The 27,951-nt window shown below is 40.8% G+C and overlaps 1 protein-coding gene across 1 annotated transcript in view; it reads left to right on the forward strand.

The window, feature by feature from the left end:
* The window catches only part of ARHGEF28 (Rho guanine nucleotide exchange factor 28), a 130,773-nt gene that overhangs the window by 30,884 nt on the left and 71,938 nt on the right, over positions 1–27,951 (forward strand). Inside the window, exons 4-13 of the mRNA XM_021716157.1 lie at positions 784–991; positions 6,292–6,403; positions 10,424–10,466; positions 14,476–14,599; positions 14,923–15,055; positions 22,708–22,763; positions 23,813–23,861; positions 26,061–26,205; positions 26,294–26,421; positions 27,724–27,864. Coding sequence (XP_021571832.1) covers positions 784–991; positions 6,292–6,403; positions 10,424–10,466; positions 14,476–14,599; positions 14,923–15,055; positions 22,708–22,763; positions 23,813–23,861; positions 26,061–26,205; positions 26,294–26,421; positions 27,724–27,864 — 1,139 coding nt within the window. The remainder of the gene's footprint in view (positions 1–783; positions 992–6,291; positions 6,404–10,423; positions 10,467–14,475; positions 14,600–14,922; positions 15,056–22,707; positions 22,764–23,812; positions 23,862–26,060; positions 26,206–26,293; positions 26,422–27,723; positions 27,865–27,951) is intronic.

Consider the following 27,951-nt stretch of genomic DNA (forward strand, 5'->3'; position numbering starts at 1 on the left):
CTCTGAGGTGAGACCTTCACACCATCCTTGGGGCGCCTCCGCCCTCTGAGCCTCCCAGCTGTTGGATGAGGAGGGCGCCTTGCCGCATAGCCTCACATGCAGATCTCCCAAGGCTTCCCTCCAAATGGCCCAGTCGCTCTGTTTGGTATGATTTTAAGCAATTGAGGGGTTGCTCTCTGGAACTTGTAATAATTACATTGACAAAACAGAAAGGGTGAAGTTAATACTAACTCAGACTACCTTTTGTGTCTTCAGATACTTGAAATGGCTTTCACTAAGTAGAAATGCTCATTTGGGGTAACAAGTAATTTTGTTTAAAAGGGAATTTAGATGCCAGGCACAGAAGCTGACACCTGTCATCCTAGACCTAGGCTGAGGCTGAAGAATTGCTTGAGCCCAGGAGTTTGAGGCCAGCCTGGACAACATAGTGAACCTTCATCTCTACAAAAATAAAAATTAGCCGGGCATGGTGGCATGTGCCTGTAGTCCCAGCTACTCAGATGGGAGGATCGCCTGAGCCAAGAGTTGGAAGCTGCAATGAGCTGTGACCATGCCACTGCACTCCAGCCTGGGCAAAAGAATGAGACCATGACTCGGTGAATCAATAAGTATTTTGAGAGAGAAGAAGCTAGTAAAAACTAAATATTCATTGGAAATTAAATGAATACTCATTGGATCTCACACCAGTGAAAGAATCTAAATCCAGAGAAACAGAAACCAGTGACTCTGTTGTGCTGACTCGACTGTTGACGTCTGTCCTTACTTCCCTGCTTTGTGCCTTAGTTCTAGCCTTGATGCCTTGGATGCTGACAGTGAGGGGGAAGGGCACTTGGAGCAGTCACACGCTTGTTACACCCCCGTGTCTCAGAGTTCCTCCAGAACTGGGATTCCCAGCAGAGACGAGTGGGACTCTTTTGAGGCCAGCACTGAGCCGGACTTTAACGTCTCCAGGGCTGAGTCACTCTCTCTCGCAAGTCACCTGCAGTTGAAGGTACGTAAGTCTGGAGAATGTGTTGTCTGCATCTATCCCTCTCGATCTGAAAGCCAAGTTAGGTTTTATTCACATATATAAGGTGTTTTGGGGTTTTTTTGAGACCCATGGGATACCTGTTGAGTCTGCCTTTTTATTCTCTCCCACTCTGTTTTAGTCTTTATGGTCCTTTCTCGTAGTGAGGGATTTCTGTTTTCATTAATTCACGTGAGTACTTACCATCTTTCACATACTTGGAAAATTCTACCCTTTTATACAATTATGTCTACTGTCATCTCTTAAGCAGAGGGAGAAACACTGGTCATACTTTTATTTTTTTCTTTCCTGAAACATTCTAGGAAAGGCAGCAGCAACTGCAGGGGTTGTGCTCACCTGTGCTGCCCATGTCTCTCCAGGTTGCTTTTGCGTGCATTTGGAGACACTGGTAGTACTGAATGAGTGTAAGTGATCAGACTTGTTTTTCTCACATAAATATGTACCTGGTGATGAGGTAGAGATGTCATTAAGGTAGAGGTGGTATTTACTGAGCACTGTTGGCTGTGTGAAGCCACCTGAAACATCATAAAGCTTGTCAGCTTTTCCATGGGAACCTGGTTTTTTCTTGTTGACAATTTCACATTGGAGTTTCATTTTGTTGTGTTTGCTTTTTAAATAACTAAAAACATTCTTCCAATCTTTTTTTTTTAAAGCTGTTGGGTACAATTCACGGTTAGGTATACAAATGTTCATTATTCAGGTACTCTCGTTGATGAGGTGTGCCCCTCCCTCCCCTGGCAGTTTCCCTCAGCTGCCAATCCCACCCCCACCCCTGGCAGTTTCCCACTACTGCCAATCCTTTTCATATAGTATTATGATAAATGTTCAAGGTCCGCTTATGAGCGAGATCATATGGTACTCTGTTCTTTGTTTCTGTGATAGATCACTGGGTATGACCAACTCTGAATCCATTCAAGTTGCTGCCAAGTCCGTATGTTTGTCCTTCTTTATGACTACATAATATTCCATTGTGTATATGTACCACATTTTAAAAATCCGGTCCCACTTCCATGGGCAATATGATTGGTCCCATGTTTTTGCTGTTGTGAATAGAGCTACAACAAACTTGTGTGTGCGGGTATCTTTTTTGTAGAATGATTTGAGTTCCTCCAGATATATTCCCAATAGGAGGATTGCTGGGCCATATGGAAGGTCAATTTCTGGTTCTTTCAGAAATCGCCACACTGTCTTCCAAAGAGGTTGCACTGATTTGCATTCCCACCAGCAGTGTAGAAGTGTTCCTTTTTCTCCACATCCTCACCAGCATCTGTTGTTGTTTGTTTTATTAATGATGGCCATTCTTACTGGAGTGAGGTAATATCTCAAGGTGGTTTTGATTTGCATTTCTCTGAGGATGAGTGAGGCCAAGCACTTTTTCATATGTCTGTTGGCTGCCTGTGTATCTTCTTTTGAGAAGTGTCTGTTCATGTCTTTTGCCCACTTTTTAATGGGGCTGTTTGTTTTTTTCTTTTCAGCATGTTTGAGTTCCTCGTAGATCCTAGTGGTTAGTTAGGCCTTTGTCAAATATACAGTTGGCAAATATTTTTTCCTGTTCTGTGGGCTGTTTCCCTGCTTTCTTGATGGTTTCTTTTGCTTTGCAGAAGCTCGTCAGTTTGATGAGGTCCCTCTTGCCTATCTTATTTCTTATAGTATGGGCACTTAGGGTTTTGATCAGGAATTGGTTGCCAGTTCCAATTTCCATAAGGGAATTTCCTGCATTTTCTAAGATTCTTATAGTTTGAGGTTTTACGTTTAAGTCTTTGATCCATTTAGAGTTAATTTTTGTGTATGGTGATAGGTAGAGGTCCTGTTTCAATCTTCTGCATGTGATCAGCCAGTTTTCCTAGCACCATTTATCAATAGGTGCTCCTCTCCCCAGTGGTTGTTGGAGGCTTTGTCAAAGATGAGATGGTTGAGAAATTGAGGCTTTGCTTCCGGAATCTCTATCCTGTTCCATTGGTCTATATGGCTGTTCTTGTACCAATACCAGGCTGTTTTGGTTATTGTAACCTTATAGTAAAATTTGAAGCCTGGAAATGTGATACCTTCTGCTTTGTTTCTTTTGTTAAGGATTGTTTTGGCTATTCGTGGTCGTTTATGTTTCCATATGAATTTCTGTATTGTCATTTCCAGGTCTGAGAAGCATGTTGTTGGTAGCTTAATGGGTATTGCGTTGAATCTGTAGGTTGCCTTTGGTAGGATGGACATCTTAACAATGTTGATTCTTTCTATTCATGAGCATGGAATATTTTTCCATTTGTTTGTGTCTTCTTGGATTACTTTGAGCAGTGTTTTGTAGTTTTTATTGTAAAGGTCTTTCACTGCTGTAGTTAGGAAGATGCTGGGATATTTCAATTTTTTGTGTGTCTATTGTGAATGGGATTGTGCTTTTTATTTGGTTCTCTGCCTGCTTATTGTTGTATAAGAATGAAAAATGTCTTTTGCACATTTATTTTGTGCCCTGAGACTTTGCCAACGTCCTTTATCTGTGCAAGCAGGTTTTTTACAGATTCTTTTGGATTTTTGAGGTATAGGATCATATCGTCAGCAAAGAGGGATAACTTGACTTCCTCTTTTCCTATTTGGATACCCCTGGTTTCCTTCTCTTGTCTAGTTGTTATTGCTAGGCCTTCCAACACAATGTTGAACAGGAGGGGTGAGAGTGGGCAGCCTTGTCTTGTTCCAGTTTTCAGGGGGAAATGTCTCCAGTTTCTGTCCATTTAGCAATATGTTAGCTGTGGCCTTATTGTAGATGGCACTTACTATTTTTAGATATGTTTCTTCTGTACCTAGTTGTTTGAGGGTTTTTATCAAGAAGGGATGCTGGATTTTATCAAAAGCTTTTTCTGCATCTAATGAGATAATCATGTGGTTTATGTTTTTATATCTGTTGATTTATTTAATGGCATTTATGGTCCTGTGAATGTTGAACCAGCCCTGCATCCTGGGGACGAAGCCTACTTGGTCATGATGGATGATTTTTGAGATGTGTGTTTGGATCCAACTTGCTAGAATCTTATTGAGGATTTTTGCATCTGTGTTCATAAGGGATATTGGCCTGTAGTTCTCTTTTTTTGTTGGATCTTTACCCAATTTGAGTATCAGTGTGATGTTAGCTTCCATTCTTCCACTCTTGCAGAGAAAACCCTTTTGTGTTTGAATGTATGTTTGCTTCCCATTTGATTTTTGTTATTGGCCACTTGTTTACTTTTTAAGTTACTTAATTAAGTTTACTACTGTAGAACAATGTGTGTTATGGCAAAACTTCTCTTACTGTGGACGTGTGGTTTTCATGATAATGCCTTATTTTTGTAGCATGTCCTATGACATGCAAAATGTGTTTTATGTACGTACAAAGTATATAATTTTCTCATAACTCACCTAGGACATAACTAGTCTTTTTATTTTATTTTATTTTTTGAGCAGATGAGGCTCTGGAAAGGTTCGAGTTTTGTCCAGGTTGCCCTCATTGGGTGATAGAGTCAGAACTCAAATTGAGGTCTTCTGACCAGAGATCCTGGATCCTTTTTCCTCAACTCCAAGACTTGTAGAGCTCATACTCTTTTAAACCTGAGGGTTGCATGATATTTTCGGATAATAAGAAACGGGTGTGTTTGTTAATGTATATACATTTTGGATTTTAAAGAGAATTATCATCATTACTTAGGATGAAAAATAATTCAGTTTTTGTGAAACAGTTTTGTGTTGCTCACTTTTAAGCAGAATTTGTCCTATAAATACATTTCGCCTTGTCTCTATAGTTATCCAGCATACTTTTTGCTATAGGGTTTTAAACTGTTTTCAAGATTCCATTGTCATGAAAAATGATTACCACACATTATTTAAATGGAGAAGATGGCAATTGGCTAGGGCCCTCCATGTTAGGGTTGTAGTACAGTTTGAGTTGGCCTTCTTGACACCCAGGTCCAGTGGGTGCCCCTGATAAGACACAGCCCAAGGCCCTTTGAAACTCTCTCTTTAACATATCTCCAAGGTCTGTAACTAAACCAAGGAACTTAGGATAACAAAGGGTTTTCACTTAGGTGGAACAGGAGAGACCAGTGCTTGTGAAAGTCAGTTTCTGATGGCTCAATTTTAGTCAAGAATTTTGCTTTTTTTTTTTTTGTCTTGGTTTCTGTTGCCCAGGCTGGAGTGTGCAGTGGCATGATCACAGCACATGACAGCCTCGACCTCTGGGCTTAAGCTACCACACCCAGCTAACTTTTTTTGTGGATGTGCATTTTTTAGTAGAGACAAGATCTCACTATGTTGCCCAGGCTGGTCTCGAATTCCTGAGCTCAAGCTATTCTCCCGCCTTGGCTTCCCAAAGTACTGGAATTATAGGTGTGAGTACCATGTCTAGCCAAATTTTCACTTTTTTCTAGCCCTGACCTTAAGTGATAGCTTAAAAATGCATAGGTAGGATCAATCCTAAGGTCTGTATCATAAATAGCTTTAGTGGAATTCTAGTGTATATTTATTTAAATTTTATGGCATATGTAATAAAATTATCTTTTAATGAACTTGTTATCTTACATTTTCATGTGTGTTACCAATATAATAATAGAAATAATATATAATTGGAAAATGGAGTCAAAAATGGTAGACCATTTAAAAGGAATAATATTAAAAATACATAAATCAGCCGGGCATGGTGACTCACGCCTGTAATCCCAGCACTTTGGAGGCCAAGGCGAGAGTATTGCTTGAGCCCAGGAATTTGAGACCAGCCTGGGTAACAGAGTGAGACCTCATTTCCACAAAACTCCAAAAGATTAGCTGAGTGTAGTGGTGTGTGTCTGTAGTTCCAGCTGCTGAGGCAGAAGATCACTTGAATCCAGAAGGTTGAGGCTGCCCTGAGCCATGATCGTGCCACTGCACTCTATCCTGCTGCGTGATGAAGTGAGACCCTCACTAAAAAATAACATAACAAAGCAAAGTAAAATACAAAATAATGTCAAACTCATTGCTGACTGTACAGAGAAACAGTCATTGGACTTGTTTTCGTTCTTAATCAAGTTGGTTGGAATGTCATACCTGCATTTTAAAGCGTACATAGGAACTGTTTCCAGAACTCAAGTTTACTAAAGCATTTAAAAGACAACAACATTGTTGTGAGAAGCAACCAAAACCAATCAGATTATATCAGAAGTGTTTAGGTTGAATCTGCTTTTAAAGGTGCTGATTTAGTGACATTCATGGTGAACACATACTTTCTAGTCTCACATAGAAGCTTTAAACAACTTTGTTATGATCTCTTTTAGGAATCATTGCTTTCTGGAGTCCGCTCACGTTCTTATTCCTGCTCATCACCTAAAATTTCTTTAGGAAAAACTCGGTTGGTGCGTGACTTGACAGTATGCAATTCAAGTGAAGGTAAGCATTATTTATCATCTGGCTTTGAAGACATGCTGTTGCAGAAAAGTACATAAAATATACAAGCACAGCAGGCAAGGACCTTCAATCCTGTTTTCATAACTGATTTTTTTAAGCTTGGCAAAATTCTTTTCTCATTGGATATCAGTCAAGTTATAGATTTGGTTTGATACAATTACAAATACATACCTTGCTGTTGCTTTATTCTCTGAATAAATTTTTTTCCTCAAGGATAATGTAAACTAGAATTGATTCCAGGTATATTATTGTGAGGAACTTTAGAGAATTTTATTTAAGAAAAATATAAAAATTACTTTTGCCCCAATGTGTAAATTGCTATAATAAACTAACTCCTTAGAGCCAGGCATTTGCAAAATGGATTTTCTTCCTTTTTATTTAGCAAGGGACTTTGGAGAGTTGAAATATCATATTTGCAACATGGGTAAATATACCTAAACATTTTTTGTTGCAATGTAAGCAATTAAGAATAGAACTTTTATACAATAAACTTTTGATTGAAATATAGTGAACATGCAAATAGTGCCAGTCATAAGCATGCAGTTTGATGAATTTTCATGTGAATTTAGGTCTATACATAGAATAATTACGTGCACCTTGGAGTCCTCCTTGCAGCCACTGTCAGCCATTGCCCCCATTCTCAATATATTTGGAATGTCATTACTTCATACTTTCTATAAATAATATATTATGTAATAATTACATTTAAAGGCATATTTGAAAGGATTCATGCCAATATGTAATACATTGATAGCAATATAATGAAGTTTCTGTCAGTGTATTAGATAATGTCTTTCTGGTGTATTTTTTTCCCAATATACATAGTTACAGTAGGATTTGTTTTATTCCTCTTCTTCCTTTTTTCTTATTCTTGCTTTATTACATTGTTGTTATAATTTTTTTTTTTTTTGCATTTTTATGCCATGTGGGACAACACTGAAAATTATTTTTGTGCTTGGAACTGCCATCCTGAAACAATGACTTAAATGCAATCACTGTTTACAGTATTTGTTGAGTAAAGATGGTATGTGACATATAAAATGCAAAAGAAATGCTAGTTTTTTTTTTCTTTTTTCTGAGATATATTATTCGAAGAGAAGAGAGCAAGACTGATAGTAAATGTCAGTTTTCAATTTTGGAATGGGAAGATGGAGAAAAGTTTTCAGAGAAATAAAGGGTACAGCCACACTGGGAGGACAGGATAAAGAAGAGGGACTGAATTTGTTCCGCATTTTTTGTTTGTTTCTTGAGTTCTTTGAGGATCTTTCGGTTGCCCCCCATAGTTTAGGTTGAGATTTCTTTTAGTAGCAGCTTGAAACCTTTTCAATGATTGTCCTAGCTGGTGAAATAATTTTATACTGCTGCTGTCTGGAAAATATGTTTGCATTTTCCATGCAGTGTGCAAAATGATAGTCTTGCCTTTATGTTTGTGTTATCCCTGATGTGTGAAGTCACATAGTTCTAAAGTTTGAAATTATTTTCCAGATAGCTGAGAGGCAGTGGACTGTTTTCTATCTGTTGAGTGAAGATGATAAATGTGACATAAAATATGAGATGTATTATTAGAAGAGAACTGCAAGAAAAGAGACCTAATTTATTTAGCGAACAAGGAAAGGTGTTTTGCCTTATATACAAACCTTAAGTCTTTGCATTTGAGTTAGGAAGAATAAAAAACTGACATCAACTCCTTTAGTTGTTCTGTAAATCAAACCTTGTCTTCAGACAGTGTGTTTAAAAACAGGGCTATTTGAATGAAGTTTGAAGCTATCCAGAAAGTAAGAGTTACAATCAGCCAATTTAGGTTGAGGATGCATACTTATTATACAAAGATTCCCACTTTGGGAGGCTGAGGCCAGTGGATTGCCTGAGCCAGTGGGTTCAAGACCAGCCCAGCCAACTTGGTGAGACCTCGTCTCTACAATAAATTAAAAAAAAAAAATTTAGCCAGGCATAGTGGCGCACGCCTGTAGTTCCGGCTACTTGGAAGGCTGAGGTGGAAGGATCTCTGGAGCCCAGCCGGTCAACAGTGGGGTGACCATGAGTGTGCCATTGTACTCCAGCCTGGGCAATAGAGTGAGACTCCAACTAAAAAAAAAAAAAAAAAAAAAGATTCCAGTGGATAGACCTGTATGGTTGCAAATGTTTGGATCGATACCATGTAGGGCTATGCAGAATAAACTAACTCCTAATGAAGAAGTGATAATTTCATCTGCATTGATGTCATCAAAGCACAGGTGTGAAAGCTTGCCTAATTCAAACACATATTCTAGTGCTTCATTGTTTAGTTTGCTTAGATTTATCAAAAGCAAACTGACATTTGTGTTGCTGTAAATCCTCTATTGATGAGTTTTGAATAGTCTTACCAATTTTTGCTGTTTGAAGACAGTTCGAATCCGCTTTTGCTCAGTGGGAAGCTCTCATCTGTGAGCTGTGATACAGTTATGCAGAGACAGGCTGCTCTTGCGGCCCTTTTTATTCTTATTGTCACTTTCAAAAGGTTACTTACTGTCATTTCTCATGCCCTTTTTTTTTTTGAGCCAAGAGTACAATGGTGGCAACTTCATTATTTAATGTTTGTATACATACAATAAAATCTAGTTTTATAAATACTTTTTGTACATTGTGGATTTAGATAGGAAGGAATATTGCTAATATTAAAATAATAATTACAACCTCACCAAGATGGACAGAAGTGTGCTACCCACCTGGGCAGCGAGACCTCATCTCTACAATAAATCAAAAATTCAGCCGGGCATGGTAGCGCATGCCTATAATGCCGGATCCTTGGAAGGCTGAGGCGGAAGGGTTGCCGGAGCCCAGCGGGTCGAGGCTGCGGTGGCCGGGAGCGGCCACTGCACTCCAGTCTGGGCGACGGAGTGAGACTCTGACTCAAAAAAAAAAAAGAATCTGAGAAGTGAAGCAAACTTATGTTTGGAAGTTGTTGAGAAGTGGTGGAAGGAATCCTATTAGATTTGTCCAGTTGCCCGAGTTTATTACTTTGCAGCTTGATTATCTCGGATATGTGGCTTATCCTTTTGGTATCTCAGTCTATTAACAATAAGGATAATGATTTTTACCTAACTTAATTTGAAGAACATTTAATAGTGGCTATAAAACAAAGCCTTCAAATTCTTCAAAGTGGACTTTCTATTACGTAGAAGAGAGTCTTAGATACAACATTGGTAGTTACCCATTTCAGAGGGTTTTTGTTTGCTCTTTTCCTGATGTATCAGGCCCATTTCCCTTCGCAACCTAGCTCTGCCCCTTCACTGTTCTGGACTGTAATGGTAAAGGATCTGCCCCTGCTCTGTCGATGGTGTGCTCCACAGTGGCCGCTCCCTCCTGCAGTCCCTCTCACTGCCTAATCGGTGTCTCTGCTCCCTCCCTGTCGTAAGTCCTCCAGTTCTGAAGACAAGATGGCCGCTAAGCTGCTTGCATGAGCCTGACCTTCTGCCTTCCACAGTGCAATGGGAAAGGTAGTTCTTCCTTTGCCCTGAGTCATCAAGCCCATCTGTGAACTGGCTGCTGCTAGGATTTTATAAAGGCATCGCAGCTCTGTTAAAATGGACTCTCATATGCTGGCCTTCAGGATTTTTCCTTTGGTCTTTGTTAAAAAGCAGTGAAGATCTGTATGGATTTTATATGTTGGGGGATTGGTCTTATGAATAAAGGATGAAGGTCTGGTGAAGAGTATCCAAAGAGATAGAACTAATTTTCTGCACTTCTGAAAATGTTTGCTCTCCCTTGCCGGATGCTAACTTAGTTCATAAAGTCATTAAATTTTGCCATGTTTTGGTCTCCCCCGTCCCTTCTCCAAACTAGGGAAAGTGATAAAAAATATCTGGAGCAGTGCCCTACTTATATATAATTGCTTGTTTTCTCATTATTTTCTAATGAGTAGTGCATATAATGATAAAATATGGTTGAGTGTGCATTTCAGACTAACACATGACTGCTCGTTTGTCTGCCTTAGTTTTCATTTTATTGTTCTGTGTCTTGTAGAGCAAAGAGCTTCCAGCTTACCAGAACCACCAAGAGAACAAAGGTACTTTAACTGTTTCAATTTTCCCGAGGGACTACTTGATTTCATCTTTAGAAATGTCTGTACATTATTTTTGATATCTGTTCCATAGTTTGTGAGCGATTCCTATATTAAAATGTTAGCAAGCCTACATGAAAAAGCCCAACTATGTCGAGCCAGCCTAAGACTCTTTGCTCTCTCTCTGATTTGTGTCAGTGTCGACCGCCAGCCCTCTCCTGTCAGTCCTTAGGTATTCGTTTGGGTTATTTTCAAAGCCAACCACATCCAAGGTACAGGACCAAGGGGGAGCAATGTGAGGACCCTGTGCTTTAGGAAGACAGCAGGTTTTCACTAGGTCTGTTCCACCAAGACAAGAGGACTTAACTCTAATAACAGGCCCTTGGGTGGTCAGTTACGGAAAGTTCCTAAACATCCCTGGTATCCCTTGGTGAATTTTTGCTTAGCAGCATTTAGTTTGAAATTAAGAATAAACGATGCAGAAATCTTTTAAGCATGATCAGTTTCCTGGGTGGTATGCAGATTTTAAAACTTTAAACCTAGTATCTTTCTTTCTCTCCCTCTCTAATTCTAATTTACTTTGTTTGAAAACTTTTAAACAAGTAAACTCTGTTTGAAAACTTTTAAAAAAGCTTTAAGCCTAAGCTTCTCTTTTTCCTAGAAGGCAAAACTATTGCTGGAATAAGACTTGGGAAGCAGTCTTGTGTGCAAGCATGATTGTTGGGTTCTGTTGGTCTTGAATAACTCAGTGAAATAGCCCCAGGGTTATGAGCAAAACAAGTGGAAGAAATGGCACAAATGTTTGACTTCAGAAGGCCATCTCAAAAAGAGTAAAGTGGCTTTAATTTTGGTGATGTTAATGTTAAAACTCTGAAACCTTTTAATGTGTAGGCCAATATGGGCTGTTTTGTTTTAAATATTGAAATAAAAATGTGAATAAGGAGGAAAACCTCCCCTGGTTCCTTTCTATTTTTTTGAAACCAGAACAGAAACTTTCAAGTGACACAAACAGAGGAAGACTAAAGATGCCCTTGAACGATAGGGTGGTGGTGAAGACGATATCACGGCGAGAACAGTGATACATGTGATGATGGTGGTGACTGATGATGGCAGAAGCAGTAATAACTGACACTCGCTGGGTTTTGTGTGCCTTGTAGTGTTTTAAGCAGCTTCTGTTTATTACCTCATTTAAGCCATTCACTTCCTAATTCTGACATTTGACCACCAACTTCATCGTCATTTTGATTGGCTGTCTTCTCCTTGTCATCTTTTCAGTGGGAGAAGTAATGGACTGATTATGAAGTTTTTTAAAAAAATCAAAAATACTTGTTTTCCATTAGAGAGATTTAAGACTGGAGGAGTCAGTGTCACACTTGGCTAAATAGTAGCCTATGAAACATTTTAACTCGGATGGTGGAATGTGTATGGGGTTTCTTTCTCTCTGATTCTTCATTCTCTATCACTCTTGATTTTTTTCCTTTCTATTCTTTAATCTTTCTTTGTCCACATCCTGAAAGCATCTGATTCTCTCATTCATTTGGCTTTTCTAGTAGAGTAGATCTTACATCTCACCTACTCTATTCCTTTTATCTTGTTGGAGACACCAATAAGATCCCTAGCTAATGCTTTGCTTTGGTCATGTAGATGTTTACTTAAGGAGCTGCCTTCTTTGAAATTCTCTTATTTGTATTGCTTACTTAGTTTCTAGAAAGGGATGCATCCAAGTAAAAAGGAGCTCACTCTAGACCTTACAGTCTCATTTCAGCAGATGCTCCATCAATTCCAATTTCTTAAAGATTATATGTCATGACTCAGTTATTTTATTACTGCAATCTATCTTAAATCTATTACACCCATTTTCTTTCTCCTCCTCTTCTTTTTTCTTCAAGTCTAGGTGGCTGGTTGTTAAAAGAAGTTCCATTATTTCAATTTTCAATTTGCATAGTGGATGTCCAGGTTTTTGTTCTTTAAATAGCTATAATAGGCTGGGCGCAGTGGCTCAAAGCCTATAATCCCAGCACTTTGGGAAACCAAGGCGAGAAGATTGCCTGAGGCCATAGATTCAAGACCAGCCTGAGAAATGGTGAGACCTCATCTCTACAATAAATCAAAAAATTAGCTGGGTGTGGTAGCACACACCTGTAGTTCCAGCTACTTGGAAGGGTCGCCTAAGCCCAGCAGGTCCAGGCTGTGGTGGCCAGGAGCATGCCTCTGCACTCCAGCCTGGGCGACCAGAGTGAGACCCCAAATTAAAAATTAATTAATTAATTAAACAAACAAATAAAATAGATATAATAGCTTAAGGGTTAAAATATTAAGGATTAATATTTCTAATACACTTTGCATATCTGTTTACCTATAAAGGGACTATTGGGAGAGTCTCTGAAGAATGAGACTTGTAAAACTTTATTGTGAATGATTCTATTGGTCATCAGATTAGTAAAGGAAATTAGATATTCTTTTTCTAGGATGTTGAAAATAATTTAACCTTTCTAGATTCTTACACATTTAAAAGCTATTTAAATTCTGTTGTGAAATCAGTTGAGGATTTTCTCTTCTCAGGTCTTGTCTAAAGTATCTAATTTTTATATAGGTAAATACTACTTAGTTAAATTACATTTGAAACATGGAATCAACTGTCTACATTTGACCATAGATTACACACTGTTAGCCGGGCTTGGTGGCTTAGCCTGTAATCCTGCGCCTTTGGGAGGCTGAGGTGAGTGGATTGCCTGAGCCCATGGTTCGAGACCCGCCTGGGCAGCGAGACCTCATCTCTACAATAAATCAAAAAATCAGCCGGGCGTGGTAGCGCATGCCTGTAATTCTGGCTACTTGGAAAGCTGAGGCGGAAGGATCACCAGAGCCCAGCAGGTCGAGGCTGCGGTGGCCGAGAACGGCCACTGCACTCCAGTCTGGGCGACCGAGTGAGACTCCAACTCAAAAAAAAACAAAAACAACAACAACAACAAAAAGATTACACACTGTTACCCATCTTCGTAATCTGATGGTGAATCATGGCTATGCTATTCACATTCCCATCAGGTTGAGTGGTGTCTAAGTTTTTAATATTCAGTGTTTTAGTATTTCGGTGTTTATGTTGTAATTTCTCTTTGAGCTTAAAAGATTGTGATATGCTTTTCTATCATAATGTAGTATTATATGTGATATATGGTAAATTGTGGTGGGTTTTTAGGTGTTTAATACAAACTTTTGTTCTTGATATAGTCTTTTGTAGCAGGGGAATTGGGAATAGAGTTGGGTAACCAAGAATTAACTTTATTTGTTACAGTTTAGTTGTGTTCCCGTTAGTTTGGATTTGCTTTTGCTAGAGAATGATTATATGGATTAGACTAAAATAAATGATGTTGAATGTGGTTGTGGATTGGGTACAGGTGCCTCTAGCTTCTTATTTTGGGTCATACCCGTAGCCCTCTCTCATCTACGACCTAGAGAGTCTCAGATTACAAATAGCCTGTTTGAATGGGAGAGACTGAACCAAGAGGCAGATAGTCTGTTTCTCAGGCTGTATCAACAAAGGAAATATGTGTCTACTGAGTTTTATCTCTGTGTCCCCAAAATAAGTAAAATCCAGCTTCAGATTGTTGGGGGTTTCTCTGTGCCCTGACGAATTCTTACTAGCATAGTAAACAGGAAGGTGAATTGTTTCAGCGTAAAATTGTAAGTCTAAGATTTATTTCCCCGATAGTTAATTATGAACATTTTCAGGCATACAGAAAAGTTGCAAGAATTCTATCCTATTTCTACCACTTAGTTTCTACAACTGTGAGATAGTGGTTTTATCACATCTGTTCACCTATCCATCCATCTATAAGATGGATTTTTAATAAAATTTCTGTCTTTCTCTTTAGAACCATCATTAAAACCTGAAAAAACATATGCACACACATATATAAACTTAAACACACATACATGCATACATACATAGATACACACTGTCTTTTGCTTCCTCTGTTATGTTCTATAAGCTATGATAACAGATTCCTTTTTGTAGAATTCAGGAAGAAGAATGGGATAAATACATCATACCTGCCAAATCAGAGTCTGAAAAATATAAAGTGAGCCGAACCTTCAGCTTCCTCATGAACAGGATGACAAGCCCTCGGAATAAATCCAAGGTAATTAAGATTCCTCACCTATTTTCTATAAACTGTCGTAGGCTTAGTTTCTCGGCAAATAGTAGAGTTTGCACTCTCCCTTTAGAATCACTTGACTTAGGTTTTATGCATACATGCGTTTTATGGGACGTTGTTCTGGTTACTAGAAATTTAGCACATCCCGGGGAATGACATGTGACATTGCTGTGTGTGTTTGTATGCAGTCCTTGTATTCCGACGGAAAGTAGGAAGACTTTGCTTGTGTGACTTCTGTGAGAAGGCTAGCTCACAGAATCTCTCTTTATCTCTTTCATCCCTCTTTCCTGCTGCTGCTGTATCTGAAGACAAAGAGCAAAGATGCCAAAGACAAAGAGAAGCTGAATCGACATCAGTTTGTCCCAGGAACATTCTCTGGAGTTCTACAGTGTTCGGTTTGTGATAAAACGCTCCTGGGGAAAGAGACATTCCAATGTTCTAGTAAGTCCTCAGGCCTAATTCGTCTCCCCAGACAGTCAACTTCTTGAGAATAGGGTCATTGCTAATATGTTTACACAAAGCTTTTTAGTGCCACACATATGATTGAAACATTTTCCAAGCCGTGACTGGTACTGGCTGGTCAGTACACTTTATCCTTAACTGATTGACTCCCCGAGCCCCAGACTTGGATACCTCACTGCCTCCTTGACATCTCCACTTGGTTGTCTAAAGAGCATCTCAAACGTTAAATGTCTGAAACTGAGCTCCTGTTCTCTCTCTCCTGTGCCTGATGAAAAGCGGACCCTCTCAGTAAATGTCAACTGGATTATTCCAGCTGGGTGCTCCTGCCAGCAACGCTGAAATATATCTTTATACCTCCCACGCTCTCACATTCTACACCCAATTCATCAGCAATCCTCTTGGCTCCATTTTCAAAAGACTTGTAAGCCCAGCCACTTGTCACCCCTACTACTACTATATCTTTGGTCTAAAGCCACCGTTTCCACAGCATTCCATCTGGTCTTCTTGTGCTCTTACCACCTAAAGTCTGTTCTCCAAGCAGCAGCCAGTGTGAGCTAGTTAAGACATCTTCAAAATCTTCCAATAAGTCCATATCCCTGAGTGCAGGCCAAAGCCCCCACAATGGCTGCAAGGCTCCTTGTGATCTGTCCCATCTCCCTCTCTCTGTCTTTTCCCTCTGCTCCAGCCACACAGGCGTCTTTGCTGTTCTTTGAACATGCCAGGTACGCTCCTATCTCGGGGTCTTTCCTGGCTGTTCCTCCTACCTGCAACACTCTTCCCTCGGGTAACCACACGGATCGCTCAGCGGACACCTTCTCAATCTTCCTTTCCTGACCACCCAGTGCCTGGCTCGACTGTTGTCTCTTTCCTTCATTTTTCCCCCTATAATATGTACCGCCATCAAATTTACTATACGTTTAACATGTTGATTTTATTGTCTTTATCTCCTTGACTGTAAGTTCTATGGGAGCTGGATTTTTTAGTTTATTCTCTGCTATATCCAGAGTGGCTACTTACTAGGTGCTTAGTAAGTATTTGTTGACTGAAAGAATAATTCAGAGAAAAAGAATTCAGACCCGTGCAGGTGAAATACATTCCATAGTCTTTGCTGTAGCCAGAACTGGGGAGGTATTTGGGAGGTGGGATGGCGGAACAAAGGGAAGAGAAGAACCAGGGTGGGTTACGTGGCAAGTTCCTCTTAAATTCCGAGAAAATGATTGAAGTAAAAATGTAAATGTTGTATCTACAACTGTACATTTGATGAAAATACAGTCTGCAAATGGCATTCAAGGTAGATTTAGTTTTCTTCTCACTGTTGACACTTTAATGGTGTCGGCTTTATTGCAGGCTTGGATTATGCTTTCCTGGAAGACTTGATTTCTTTCTTTTACTGGATCTGAAGTAGTATCAAGCTCAGATATGGTTTAATGTGCTACATTTTTAGCTATTTGCTCTAATACTTCTTTTTTTCCTGAGTTGGGGTCTCACCCTGTCACCCAGGCCAGAGCACAGTGATGCAATCACAGCTCAACCTCCTGGACTCAGGCGTTCCTTTCACTTCAGCCTCCCGAGCAACTGGGACTACAGGCTTGCCACCAGGCCTGGCTAATTGTTTCATTATTTTGTGAAGATGAGGTCTCCCTCTGTCACCCAAGATGGTCTCGAACTCCTGGGCTCAAGCAGTCCTCCCACTTCGGCTTCCCAAAGTCCTGGGATCATAGGTGTGAGTTGCCATGCCCGGCTCTACGTGTTGTGTACGGATAACGTCTGGCTGGCCCACCCTTCAGCAGCCCGTTTATCTGTGACAGGCGTATGTCTCACAGGTTGCGCCCCACCCTCATTCACAGGGCTTGGTCCCTTTAGCTGGAACCTCAGCCACAATCCAGACCGTTCCCTTCCCTATTTTGTGACGAGCTCCTCAAGCGGAGTGATCTCCTCTGACCGCTTCGATGTCGTCTCTGCCGCTCGATCAAAATCTGCATTTTGGCCCGGTCCCTCCTGCTTAGTAGAAGTTCTGCTTTTGAGGGAACCTTGGGCCACTTTCTAGTCAAGTCTGAGAGTCTTTCCTCATCGTCAGACTCTCTGGTCTCCCTGTTTTCATGCTGACGTCCCTTCTTTGAGGTGGATGTTTCCCTCGTTTCTGTGCCACACTGCTCTTCTGTTCCATCGCCTGACTGTCGCCTTTCTCCTAAATCTGGGTGCCCTCCAAACTCAGTTCTTGGATATTTGTTTACTTTTTCTTTATTGTTTCTAAGTATAGTCCTCCAATCTTACATCCTAAAATACCATATTTAGACCAGTTCCTCCCAGGGTGGTGTCTTTATGCCTCACTTTCTACTTCCATGTGCAGTTGCCTATGTATGTAATTTATGGCCACTTTTGAGAATGATGGTAGCCTGACTGGTGTAAACCAAGACCGTGGTAAGCACAGGGCCTTATGGGGTGATCCTCATGTGGGCATGACCACCCAGAGATTTCATTGTCTCCCAGACCCAACTGTCTGAAACTGATCTCAGAATACACACACAAAAGGCTGCCCTCCCACGCATGGCATGGTGACTCTTGGGTGGCCCCTACGGCCACTTGCCCTCTTGTCAGTGGCAGCCACAAGCTTAAACCTTGACTTGTTAGTTCTACTTCCCTTCTGTCCCCCCAGTCAACGTGGTTCGCTTGTTCCTCTCCCTTCGCACTGTTACCTCTCTGGTGGATTCTTATCACCACCTCGTGGACTGCCGAGAAGGAATTGTGTTCGTTTCCCTCTCTCCAGGCATTTTCACCTCTAACTGATGGTCAGTACTTTTGCCACATTAGTCTCTTGGCGAGACCTCATCTCCACCATAAATCGAAAAATCAGCCGGGCGGGGGAGCGCGCGCCTGTCGTCCCGGCTCCTCGGAAGGCGGAGGCGGAAGGGTCGCCGGAGCCCGGCGGGCGAGGCCACGGTGCCCTCCGGTCTGGGCGACAGAGTGAGACTCCAACTAAACGAAACCAACAAAACCCCAGTTTCAGCAGAAGTGCGCGGCTGTCTCTCTTCTTTGTTGACTGGGCTAAGCCTGCGTTCTCTGTGGGCGTTCCCTCCGCTCCCTCGTGGGCGACCTGCCAGCCAGTCTCTCCGTCTCCCCCTCAGCCTGGGGTTCAGTGTCCCCGACTCCTCTGCGTGGATCCAGCCCAGGCCTTTCACTCTGATTTGGGCATCCTCCCCGACCGCTGTGGCCCAGATTTCTGCCTATCACTTTTATCGTCCGTTTACCCTGTTTCCTTTACTATCGGATCATGTGCACTCTCTTTGGGTTTTAACTTCTAAACGAGACTTTGATTGCGTTTAGCACTATGATGGCATGATGACTCTTGGGCGGCCCCTGCAGCATTCCCAAAACTGGCCCTTGGTCACTCGAGCATAGTTAGTAACTGACAAAACCGAGAGAGGTAGAACTCACTGCCAGTTAAACTTTTGTAGTAAAAAATACGTTGGTTCAGTGAGTTAAGTGTATTGTAATGGAGGTCGGAGTGGAAGGTGGGAATTGCTGAAAGTACCTAGGACACATTTAGCTTTTTAAATACCCACTCGTTAAAGAAAATAAATGAAATAGTAGGCATGGAAGATATAAGGTTTATAAAGAAAAACTTTAAATCATTTACAATTTTACCATCTAGAGAAAATTACTGTTCATATTTGGATGGATCCCTCCTAATCATGAAAAATGATGTCAGTTTTTTTTTTTTTTTTTGAGTTGGAGTCTCACTCTGCCGCCCAGACTGGAGGGCAGTGGCCGCTCCCGGCCACCGCAGCCCCCACCCGCTGGGCTCCGGCGATCCTTCCACCTCAGCCTTCCAAGTAGCTGGAACGACAGGTGTGCGCTACCATGCCCGGCTTATTTTTTGATTTATTGTAGAGATGAGGTCTCGCTGCCCAGGTGGGTCTCGAACCCGCGGGCTCAGGCAGTCCACTCACCTCAGCCTTCCAAAGGCACGGGATTGCAGGGTGAGCCACCGAGCCCAGCTGATGTCAGCTTTTAATGCTCATGTTTCATTTACTGCTGACATCAAATTTATTTATTTATTATTGCACATTTAAATTTCTCCTATTTTTAAAAAAGAAATAATGTGGCAATGAGCATTCTTTTGCACATATCAATGTTTACATCTTTGATAACTGGCTTAAATTCTAGAATCAGTATGAGTGGGTCAAAGTGTACATTTGAGTTCCCCTTTAACCTGTACTTTTTAAAGAAATAGTTTTAAGGCCGGATGCAGTGGCTCACACTTTTAATTCCAGCATTTTGGGAGGCCAAGGTGGGAGGATTGCTCGACACCAGGAATTTGAGACCAGCCTGGGCGACATAGTTGAGACCAAGTCTCAAAAAAAATAAAAATAAAAAAAAGCTGGGCATGGTGGTACACACCTGTAGCCCCAGCTACTCAGGAGGCTGAAGTGGGAAGATTGCTTAAGGCCAGGAGTTCGAGACCAGTATGAACAACGTTGTGAGACCCTGTCATTACAAGAAATAAAATAATAAAATAAATAATAAAATCGTTTTAAGACCTACAGTTTTTTTTTTTTTTTTTGAGGGAGTATTGGTGTTTTAAGCTTTGTTTTAACATTCATTTTTAAATTTTTATTTAAAGATGTGGAGTACAATTCAGGGTTAGGTATACAAACGGTCATTGTACAGGTAAGGTTTGGGCCTCACTTTGTTCCCACATCACCTGGTTTGAGATTGGGTACCCTTATTGATCCAGTGTGTCCCCCCGCCCCCCATTCCCTTCCCTGGCAGTTTCCCACTACTGCAAATTCCTTTCTTACAGTATTATGGTAATTGTTCAGGGTCCCCTTATGTGTGAGAACATGTGGTACTCAGTTCTTTGTTTCTGTGATAGATCACTGAGTATTTCAAAATTAAATATTTTTACACTGAATACTAGAATATGACACGCACAATCTCTGCTGTTTTGGGTAGATAATCCTTTTCATTGGTTTTGCTTTTAATGGTGAAGGTTTCTAATATTAAGCATATGATATGAGATAAGACAACATATAACTGTGTAAATATTCAAAATCTTGGCATTATTTTACCTCTGTTGGAGCCCGAGTTGCTAATTTTCCGCAAAATTCCACTTCTGTAAAATGCTCCTTGTTTACAAATAAGCTTCACTGCTTATATTTTGATGTTATATTATCTGGTACACAGAAGTCATACCTTCATTGCAGATTTAATTTTAATCAAAATAAAATTACCCTTTTAATACCCCTGGATATCTTTTACATTAAATTTTACTTTGTCTAAACTTAATATTCCTCATGCTTTTCTTTTGTTTGTATTTCCCTTATCTACTTCCATATTTTTTGTTTAGGATGTTGTCTTTAATTTAGCTAGAAGTAAACTGTAATGTAAATGAAAGATTGTATTTTATATAACAAGGGTTTTTTTAAAATTTAATTTTACTGCTACCAACTATAGTTTATAGGTCCTTGCTGTTTTCCTTGATGTCTGGTTGAGCTATTTAGACCATGTGTTGTTTGCTTTTATCTTCTCCAGGGATTTGGCAAGATGTGCTCTTTTAATATTGGCTAATGATAGCTCGAAGGCTGTGGAATGCTAATAATTTAATCCTCTTTTATTTCCCTTATGTCTACCCTTTCCCTGCCCAGTCTCTGTTAATATTCTGAATTAATAATTATTCTTTTTACATTGTATGCTTAATGTTTCAAGCATCCTTTTCTATTGTAAAAAATGCTTGATATTTTTATTCGGTCTGTGTCTCTACTTCAAACTGTATTTTAGATGTGTGATTCTTTGTTTAGCTGGTTTTAATGCTCACTTTTGCTCCTTTTTTTTTTTTTAACTACAGCTGAGCCCTTCTTGAATCCTTGATTCTCTCTCAGTAGGATAAAATAAAAGTGGTATTTTGATCTGAAAGTTTCTACACCTAAGGATATAGCATTGTTTCTTTCACACAAGAAAAATGACTTACTCAGCTAAATAAATTCTTGGACCAAAGTCTTTTTGCTTCATTCCTCTGTCAACAATGGTCCAATATATTTGGGCAATTAATATTAGAGTGGAAAAGTCTAGGGCCTGCCTGACCCTCTTCCTTTGTTGGTACCCCTCTTTTTCTGCCTAGACCCTTGAGGACTTCATTTTTTCAGTCAGACAGATATTTTCAGGATATGTTAATCATTTTCCATAGAAAGCGGTGAGACCTTTGGATTTGCCCTTCTGGGTGCTTTTCAGCTTTATACAATTCTTGTCTGATATAGCTTTGTGTGTCATTGCTTCTGATCTAATTTTTCTGATCTCTTCCTTGGATGAGTGTGATCTCTGTTATCTGTCATCTTTACATGACATCTTCTGTTGTATAACTACACCCTTCTGCTTCTCTACATTCTGGAGGGAATCCATCGAGCTTAATTTCATAGCCCTGCTTTGATGTCTTTGTTACACTGATTCTTCTCAGCTGAGTTTAAATTCTGTTCTTGTTCCTTTTCCTTCCTTGAGTCCTTGCTTGTCTCACAAGGCTCCATTTTTCTCTTATTCTGTTGGCCCAGTTTCACATCCTGTTCTCCTTCACGGCCTCGTGGTCTGTTTCATTGAGGCCCCACCTTCTATCGCTCATGAAGAACACTTTTCAAATAAAGTTTCTTTTCTGTTTCTGGATTTAGTATTCAATGGCTTGCTCTTCTGGGAAGCTTTCAGTATAACTTTGTTCTGTGGTACCTTACAGCTTCTACTTTTATCCTTTTCCTTCTATTTACTTGATCTGGAGTGAGGAGTTGTCCAATTTCCATGTTTACCAGCAGGGCCAGTGTGTAGGTTAGCCTTTGGCCCCGCTCATTGGCTGCTGGGGTGGTGGCTACAACACCTCTTCAGACCTGCAGCTGGAGGACGGTTCCAAGGTCCGGCTTTCTGCCCAGTTCTCAGTGGGCTGCTGGCACGTACCCCATGTGTCTTTGATGAGATCTTCCAAACCACTGAAGGACTCCTCTGCAGAAGTTTCTGATCTACCCAGGCTCCTCCACCTTTCTATGAGATCAGAAAGAGGCAGGGAAAGGTCTTTTTCACCTCCCTCCAGTGAAATGAGGCCTCATTGTTTTATGACATAAAGTCATGGGCACAGGGCTAACTTTTCTCGGTTAATTTGGCTACCTCATGTTTCTAGTTAGTAGAAATTCTTGCCAGAGGCTGACAATACATTTTTTTCCAGCATAATAGGAGTTTTTTTTCTTTGTTTCCATTGTTATAGGCAGTTACCTGGTGTGAGGGTGGGATCTGCTACCAGCCAGATGTCAGAACTACCTTACAATGTAGTGTACTTAATAGGAAATGAATTCTCAGGCAGACACGGGCGCTTCCCAGCAGTGTGTATCATGCATGATTTCAGCTTTTATCCTTGATAAGACGCTGCACAGAAGGAGAAAGAGTCTCTCAAGGAGATGGAAATATTAATATTGTGCTTGTGTGCTGGGGTTATGTGGGATTTAAATATTTTTCTATTTCCCTTATTAGCTTTTCTAGATGTTCATCATGTTTATGTTCTATTTTTATTCCAGCCAATAAAAGCACGATTGAGTCTTACTCGTTTCAGACTGACTTCAGTAAACTGGGTGCTTTTGTGTCTTGTCCCTCTATTTCAGACTGTAATGCAAGTGTCCACAAGGGTTGTAAAGATGCCATGCCTCAGTGCACCAAGGTAATCGCTCAGTCACTTGTGAATGTGTGGACTTTGTATCTAGCTTGGTTGCCCTCTGTTCTCTGTTTGAGCTTTCACAAAATCTTTCCTGTTGCTGCTAGATTTATTTCTAAAGTGATTATAGTAGCGATAGCATAACACGTGCTTAAGGTGTATAGTTATTGACTAAACTGTATACTTCTGGAAATGGAAGGAAAGCTCAGGTCAGGCCGTCTGTGTTATGTGGTGTGGTAGGTTAGGCTTTCTGTTGAGACCTGCTCGGTTTTCCAGTGCAGACCCTGATATGCTTAAATGAAGATCAGAGTAGTCTCAGACATCTGCAAACATCACAATCACCGGAGGACCAGGAATCGCAGCTTTCTGGGGCCCACTCCCAGAATTTCTGATTCCATAGGTCCAGGTTGGGGCCTGAGAATGTGCACTTCTAGCAAGTTCCCAGGTGGTGTTCATGTTGCTAGTCCTGGGACCTCACTTTGAAAACCATGGGCCTTGAAGAATGTTCTCTGTTCTGGCCAATGGGCTTGAGCGGATGAGGGCCCTGCGGTCCTGTCCCTTTCTTGTCCACTCCGCAGTGGAGTCAGACACTTGTGAGTGGGCATGAGGATCCTTCAGAGGGAAGCTCGGATGACAAACCTCTTTGTTAACGGAAACACACATGGTGTCAGATCACAGAGTTGAGGCCTGTCCTAGAAGGTGGCACCCGTGCTGAAGGTGGTTGTCTCCCGTGGGTAGGAGGAATAGCAAGGAGTAGAAAGAAGCAAGAGAGAGAAAGACTGATAGGAATTCAGCCTGGGTCCAGATACATGAGCTGGAGATTTCTAGCTTGAGGCGTTCATGAAGCCGGGAGTTCTCATGAGGCCCTTGTCCAGGAGGCACCCCTTTGTCCTAACGTGCACGTTTTAGCATCACCTTTTGCTCCTCATTGCATTTAATGTCTTTTGCTTTGAATTCCTCTTTGAAATAAAATCACAACCAAAGTGAAAGAGATAAGAAGCCTGTAGTCCAGTGGTGCTTTGATCTTACTTTGTGTTTCTAATATTCTTTACCAGAAACTCCAAGAGAAATATAACAAGAACAAACCACAGACCATCCTTGGAAGTAAGTGATGTGGAAAACGACAAGAACTTTAAAAATTTTAATACATACCACACATTTTTCCATTGTAAAAATCCCTCCTTTTGTTTTCTCATTTGCCCAATTATTTCTTCGTTCATAACATAGGCTTGGCATGATTTTTAGTTCTATAAAGTGGTCAAGAAGGCTGTAAACTTCTATGCCAGCCTGAGGACTTGTGCGTTGTATGTACCATGTGATCTTTTATAGGTAAGGTTGTAAGGGAAAGGTAGTACCATATTGCCTCCATTCTAAGATGCAGTCTGTAGGAATATGCTCTGTTGATTTATTAATAATCTCTTGGGGGAAAAGAGAAACACTACATGAAATGTATCTAACTAAATATTTTTCTAGCAGTAGCACATATCTTTATACAAATACACACCACATTCATCATAAGAATCACAAAGTTTGGTGAAAAAAAATCTTCCAGTTTAGGGTCCACAGATTCTTATCAGTCCTTGTCATCCATGATTATGGTGGCCTGTGTTTTGGCTGTGATCTCATCAGCACCTTTAGAATGAGTGAAATTTCAAGGCACACTGGAGTTTTGTCTGCATATTTTAAAATTTAGTGGTTTTGTTTTTTTTCTGAATTGTATATTACTGGAATTTAAGTGACTTCTCATGAAAATAATTGGTGGTCCTTGACAGTTTTTAACATTGCACGTGAGAACCAGTCACATCGATGTCTCCTAAGTTTGAAAATCCTTTGCTTTATTGTGGGGGAATCTCACAATTTCTTCTGCCTAAAGTTGCATTGCTTGACACGTGGCAGAAATTTTAAGTGCATGGTAACTTTTCATTTCAGTGCTGTAACAAAGTACAACTTGATATTTTATTTTTATTTATTTATTTATTTATTTATTTATTTATTTATTTATTTATTTCTTTATTGAGTTGGAGTCTCACTCTGTCGCCCAGACTGGAGTGCAGTTGCCGCTCCCGGCCACTGCAGCCTCGACCTGCTGGGCTCCGGCGATCCTTCCCCCTCAGCCTTCCCAGTAGCCGGAACTACAGGCGCGCGCTACCATGCCCAGCTGATTTTTTGATTATTGTGGAGATGAGGTCTCGCTGCCTAGGCGGGTCTGGAACCCGCGGGCTCAGACAATCCACTCACCTCAGCCTCCCAAAGGCACGGGATGACAGGCTGAGCCACCGAGCCTGGCTACAATTTGATATTTTAGAAACCACCTCAATCGGGCCAATTAGGCATGCAAATTTGTGGTAATATGCTACTGGGTGTGGTGTTGCACTAGGTTTAGTTGGTGTAGGCAGTCACAGCTGTGACATCACTTATTCCCTTGCCTTGACCCCAAGTGTCTTTAATATCCGTTGTAAGTCAGTTCTTATTTTCTTAGAATTGAGCTTGAAATGGAAAGCATTGTAGAATTGATAAAATACCATATATTCCTCCTCTGTATATGAGAGTCATGAGAATAAAATTACATCATACATGGATAAAATCTTAGGATATACATGTGTATTATCTTAGGAGCTATATAAGTAGTTCCCCTTTTGCTTGAGAATTTGTATGCTATGGCCATAATACAGGACTGAAATCTTTTCTGAGAGTCATTTATAGCACATGTCAAATGCAAATGCATTGACACCCAGAACACATTAAAACTGACCAGGAAAGCTTAGAGGCACTGTTTAGTTTTCCATATGTGAGAGAGAACAGCTTAGCTTGGCTTGCAGGTTGCACTTGCCTGAGATCCTCATGCCACAAAGAATAGATTCCCCAGCGTCATTGACATTCCATTGACATGCTCTGTGTGTGTTGCTTGTTTATACACACGCTATGCATCCTAGTCACATGCTAATAATACCTTGCACCTATTTGAAGCTGGCTCTAAGGAATAGAGGCAGTGGTTTATGGGAAAGCTGGCCCTGTGTTTCCCCATTCCATTCTCTTGTTTGTTTGTGCAATCCCAAACATCTGCAGTCTCCAGGTAGGGATACAGGAGCAGACCCGCCGCATGGGTGTCAGGAGGGTGTGGAATGCAAGGGACACTTGACTCAAGTGTCAAGATGTGACCTGGAGACTGAATTCAAGGTTGGGCATGCAACTCATTAGAAGTGAGTGTTCAAGTGCTTAGCTTTCTAGCTTATAACTGACCACCTTTACTTGCAAGCACTGTGCTCTATGAAGACCCCATGAAGCATCTGCTCTGATTTCCAGATTCTTCATTTAGGGACATCCCACAGCCTGGCATCTCCTTGCACCCCTCTTCCTCCGTGCCTATTGGATTGCCAACGGGAAGGAAAGAAACTACAGGGCTGGTCCATCCATTGTCCAGAAGTGTTCCAGGCACCACCCTGGAAAGGTAAGGCTCAGTTTGTCTTTGCGGCTTCACGGCTTCACGGCTCAGGCAGGCTCCTGGGACTAACTTCTCTGCCCTCTCTCCCTCCCAGCTTCAGGAGGTCAGTGACATCCTTGGAGTCTGAGAGTGACAGTAACAGCTGCAGAAGCAGGTCTCATTCCGATGAGCTGCTACAGTCCATGGGTTCTTCTCCCTCCACGGAGTCTTTCATGATGGAAGGTGAGGAGAAGACACATTCACATTTATTTGTATTCTTATGAGCATTTCCAAAAAGTAATATATTCTGAAAGATATCAGACTGAAGCATATTCTTTTTTCTTCTTAAAAGAAGCCTGCTTCATGCTGTTTTGGGTAGGGATTAGTTTTCCTGAAGGTGTGTGTGTGTGTGTGTGTGTGTGTGTGTGTTTCTATCAAAGAAATCTGCACTCATTTGTGACCCAAGCTGTTACACTCTGCTTTGTATCTTGCCAAGTCAAGAGCAAATCAAGTGGATGAGTACACAATTCAGACTTGAGAAAACAGTGCAAAATAACCTAGAACAGAAAAAATCAGTGTGTTCAAGATTCTGTAGGCACATTATGGACTCTGCAGGTTACCAAAAATAAAAACTAAAATAGAGCAAGCTAAAAGAACCATACAAAAGGCTCTTCAAATGCCTTTTCTCCCCAAATAGGAGGGAGACCCCCCAAAATAGAATTTTTTTGTAAAAAATTATATATTTACTCTTATATGTTTAAACTTTAGTCACTTTCCAAGTACTCTGTATTTGATGCAATACAGACATCCAGATGCTTGTTCCAGTGCTCAAGATGTTTTAAAACTCATCAGTGTTGATGCTTTTTAGTGCTTCCGCCGTTTTTTGTTTCACCTCTTCCATATTGGCAAAACATTTCCCTTTGAGTACTTTTTCATCTGGGGAAACAAAAAAAACATAGCTCACCCATCGGGCAAGATTGGGTGAAGAGGGAGAACAGGCACAAGGGTCATACTGTTTTGGGCCAAAAACTGCTGAACTCTCAGTGTATTGTGGGCAGGTGTGCTCATAAATCTCTCATCGTGCAATGGGCGAAGGCGTTGAAAGCATCTTAAAAAATAGTAATAATTCCCTGAAACCAAGTGCAGCCTCTCACAACAATGCTAGCTGGTACACTGATGCTGATGGATTCTAGAATACTTACCTAGCAGGTGGAGCCTGTAATACAAGGGGCTGACCCTCCAAAAGATGAAAAAACCTCCAGGTTTTTTGGGGTTCTCCTTTATACAAATCGCTATTTTAATATCTGATTCTTCTTTGCGTTCATGAAAGCTGTCGTGATTTGGACCACTTCCTCAAGTCTGTTTTTAAGATATTTCAACTACACACTAGTAATATTTTGATCCAGTTGCTTCTATGTTTCTAGAAGGGTCATTTAGCGTGAGCAATCTGTAGACATGAGCACTTTGGAATCTGTAGACATGAGCACTGTTTGTGCTATGTGTTACTGTACCTCCTCTGCCTTTTCTTTTCTAAACACATATTAGATGTTGTGGATTCTTCTCTGTGGAGTGACCTCAGCAGTGACGCCCAGGAGTTTGAAGCAGAATCTTGGAGTCTAGTGGTGGAGCCCTCGTTTTGCAGTAGGCAGGAGAAGGATGTCATCAAAAGACAAGATGTCATTTTTGGTAAGCGTTTCAAATATGTTTTTGGGGCTGAAGCAGTGTGGTTTCAAGAAAAGAGCATGGGATTTGAAACTCTACAAACCTGTGTAA

Source organism: Carlito syrichta, unplaced genomic scaffold, assembly GCF_000164805.1.
Source record: "Carlito syrichta isolate Samal-C Ts95f unplaced genomic scaffold, Tarsius_syrichta-2.0.1 Scaffold308202, whole genome shotgun sequence".
NCBI lineage: Eukaryota > Metazoa > Chordata > Mammalia > Primates > Tarsiidae > Carlito > Carlito syrichta.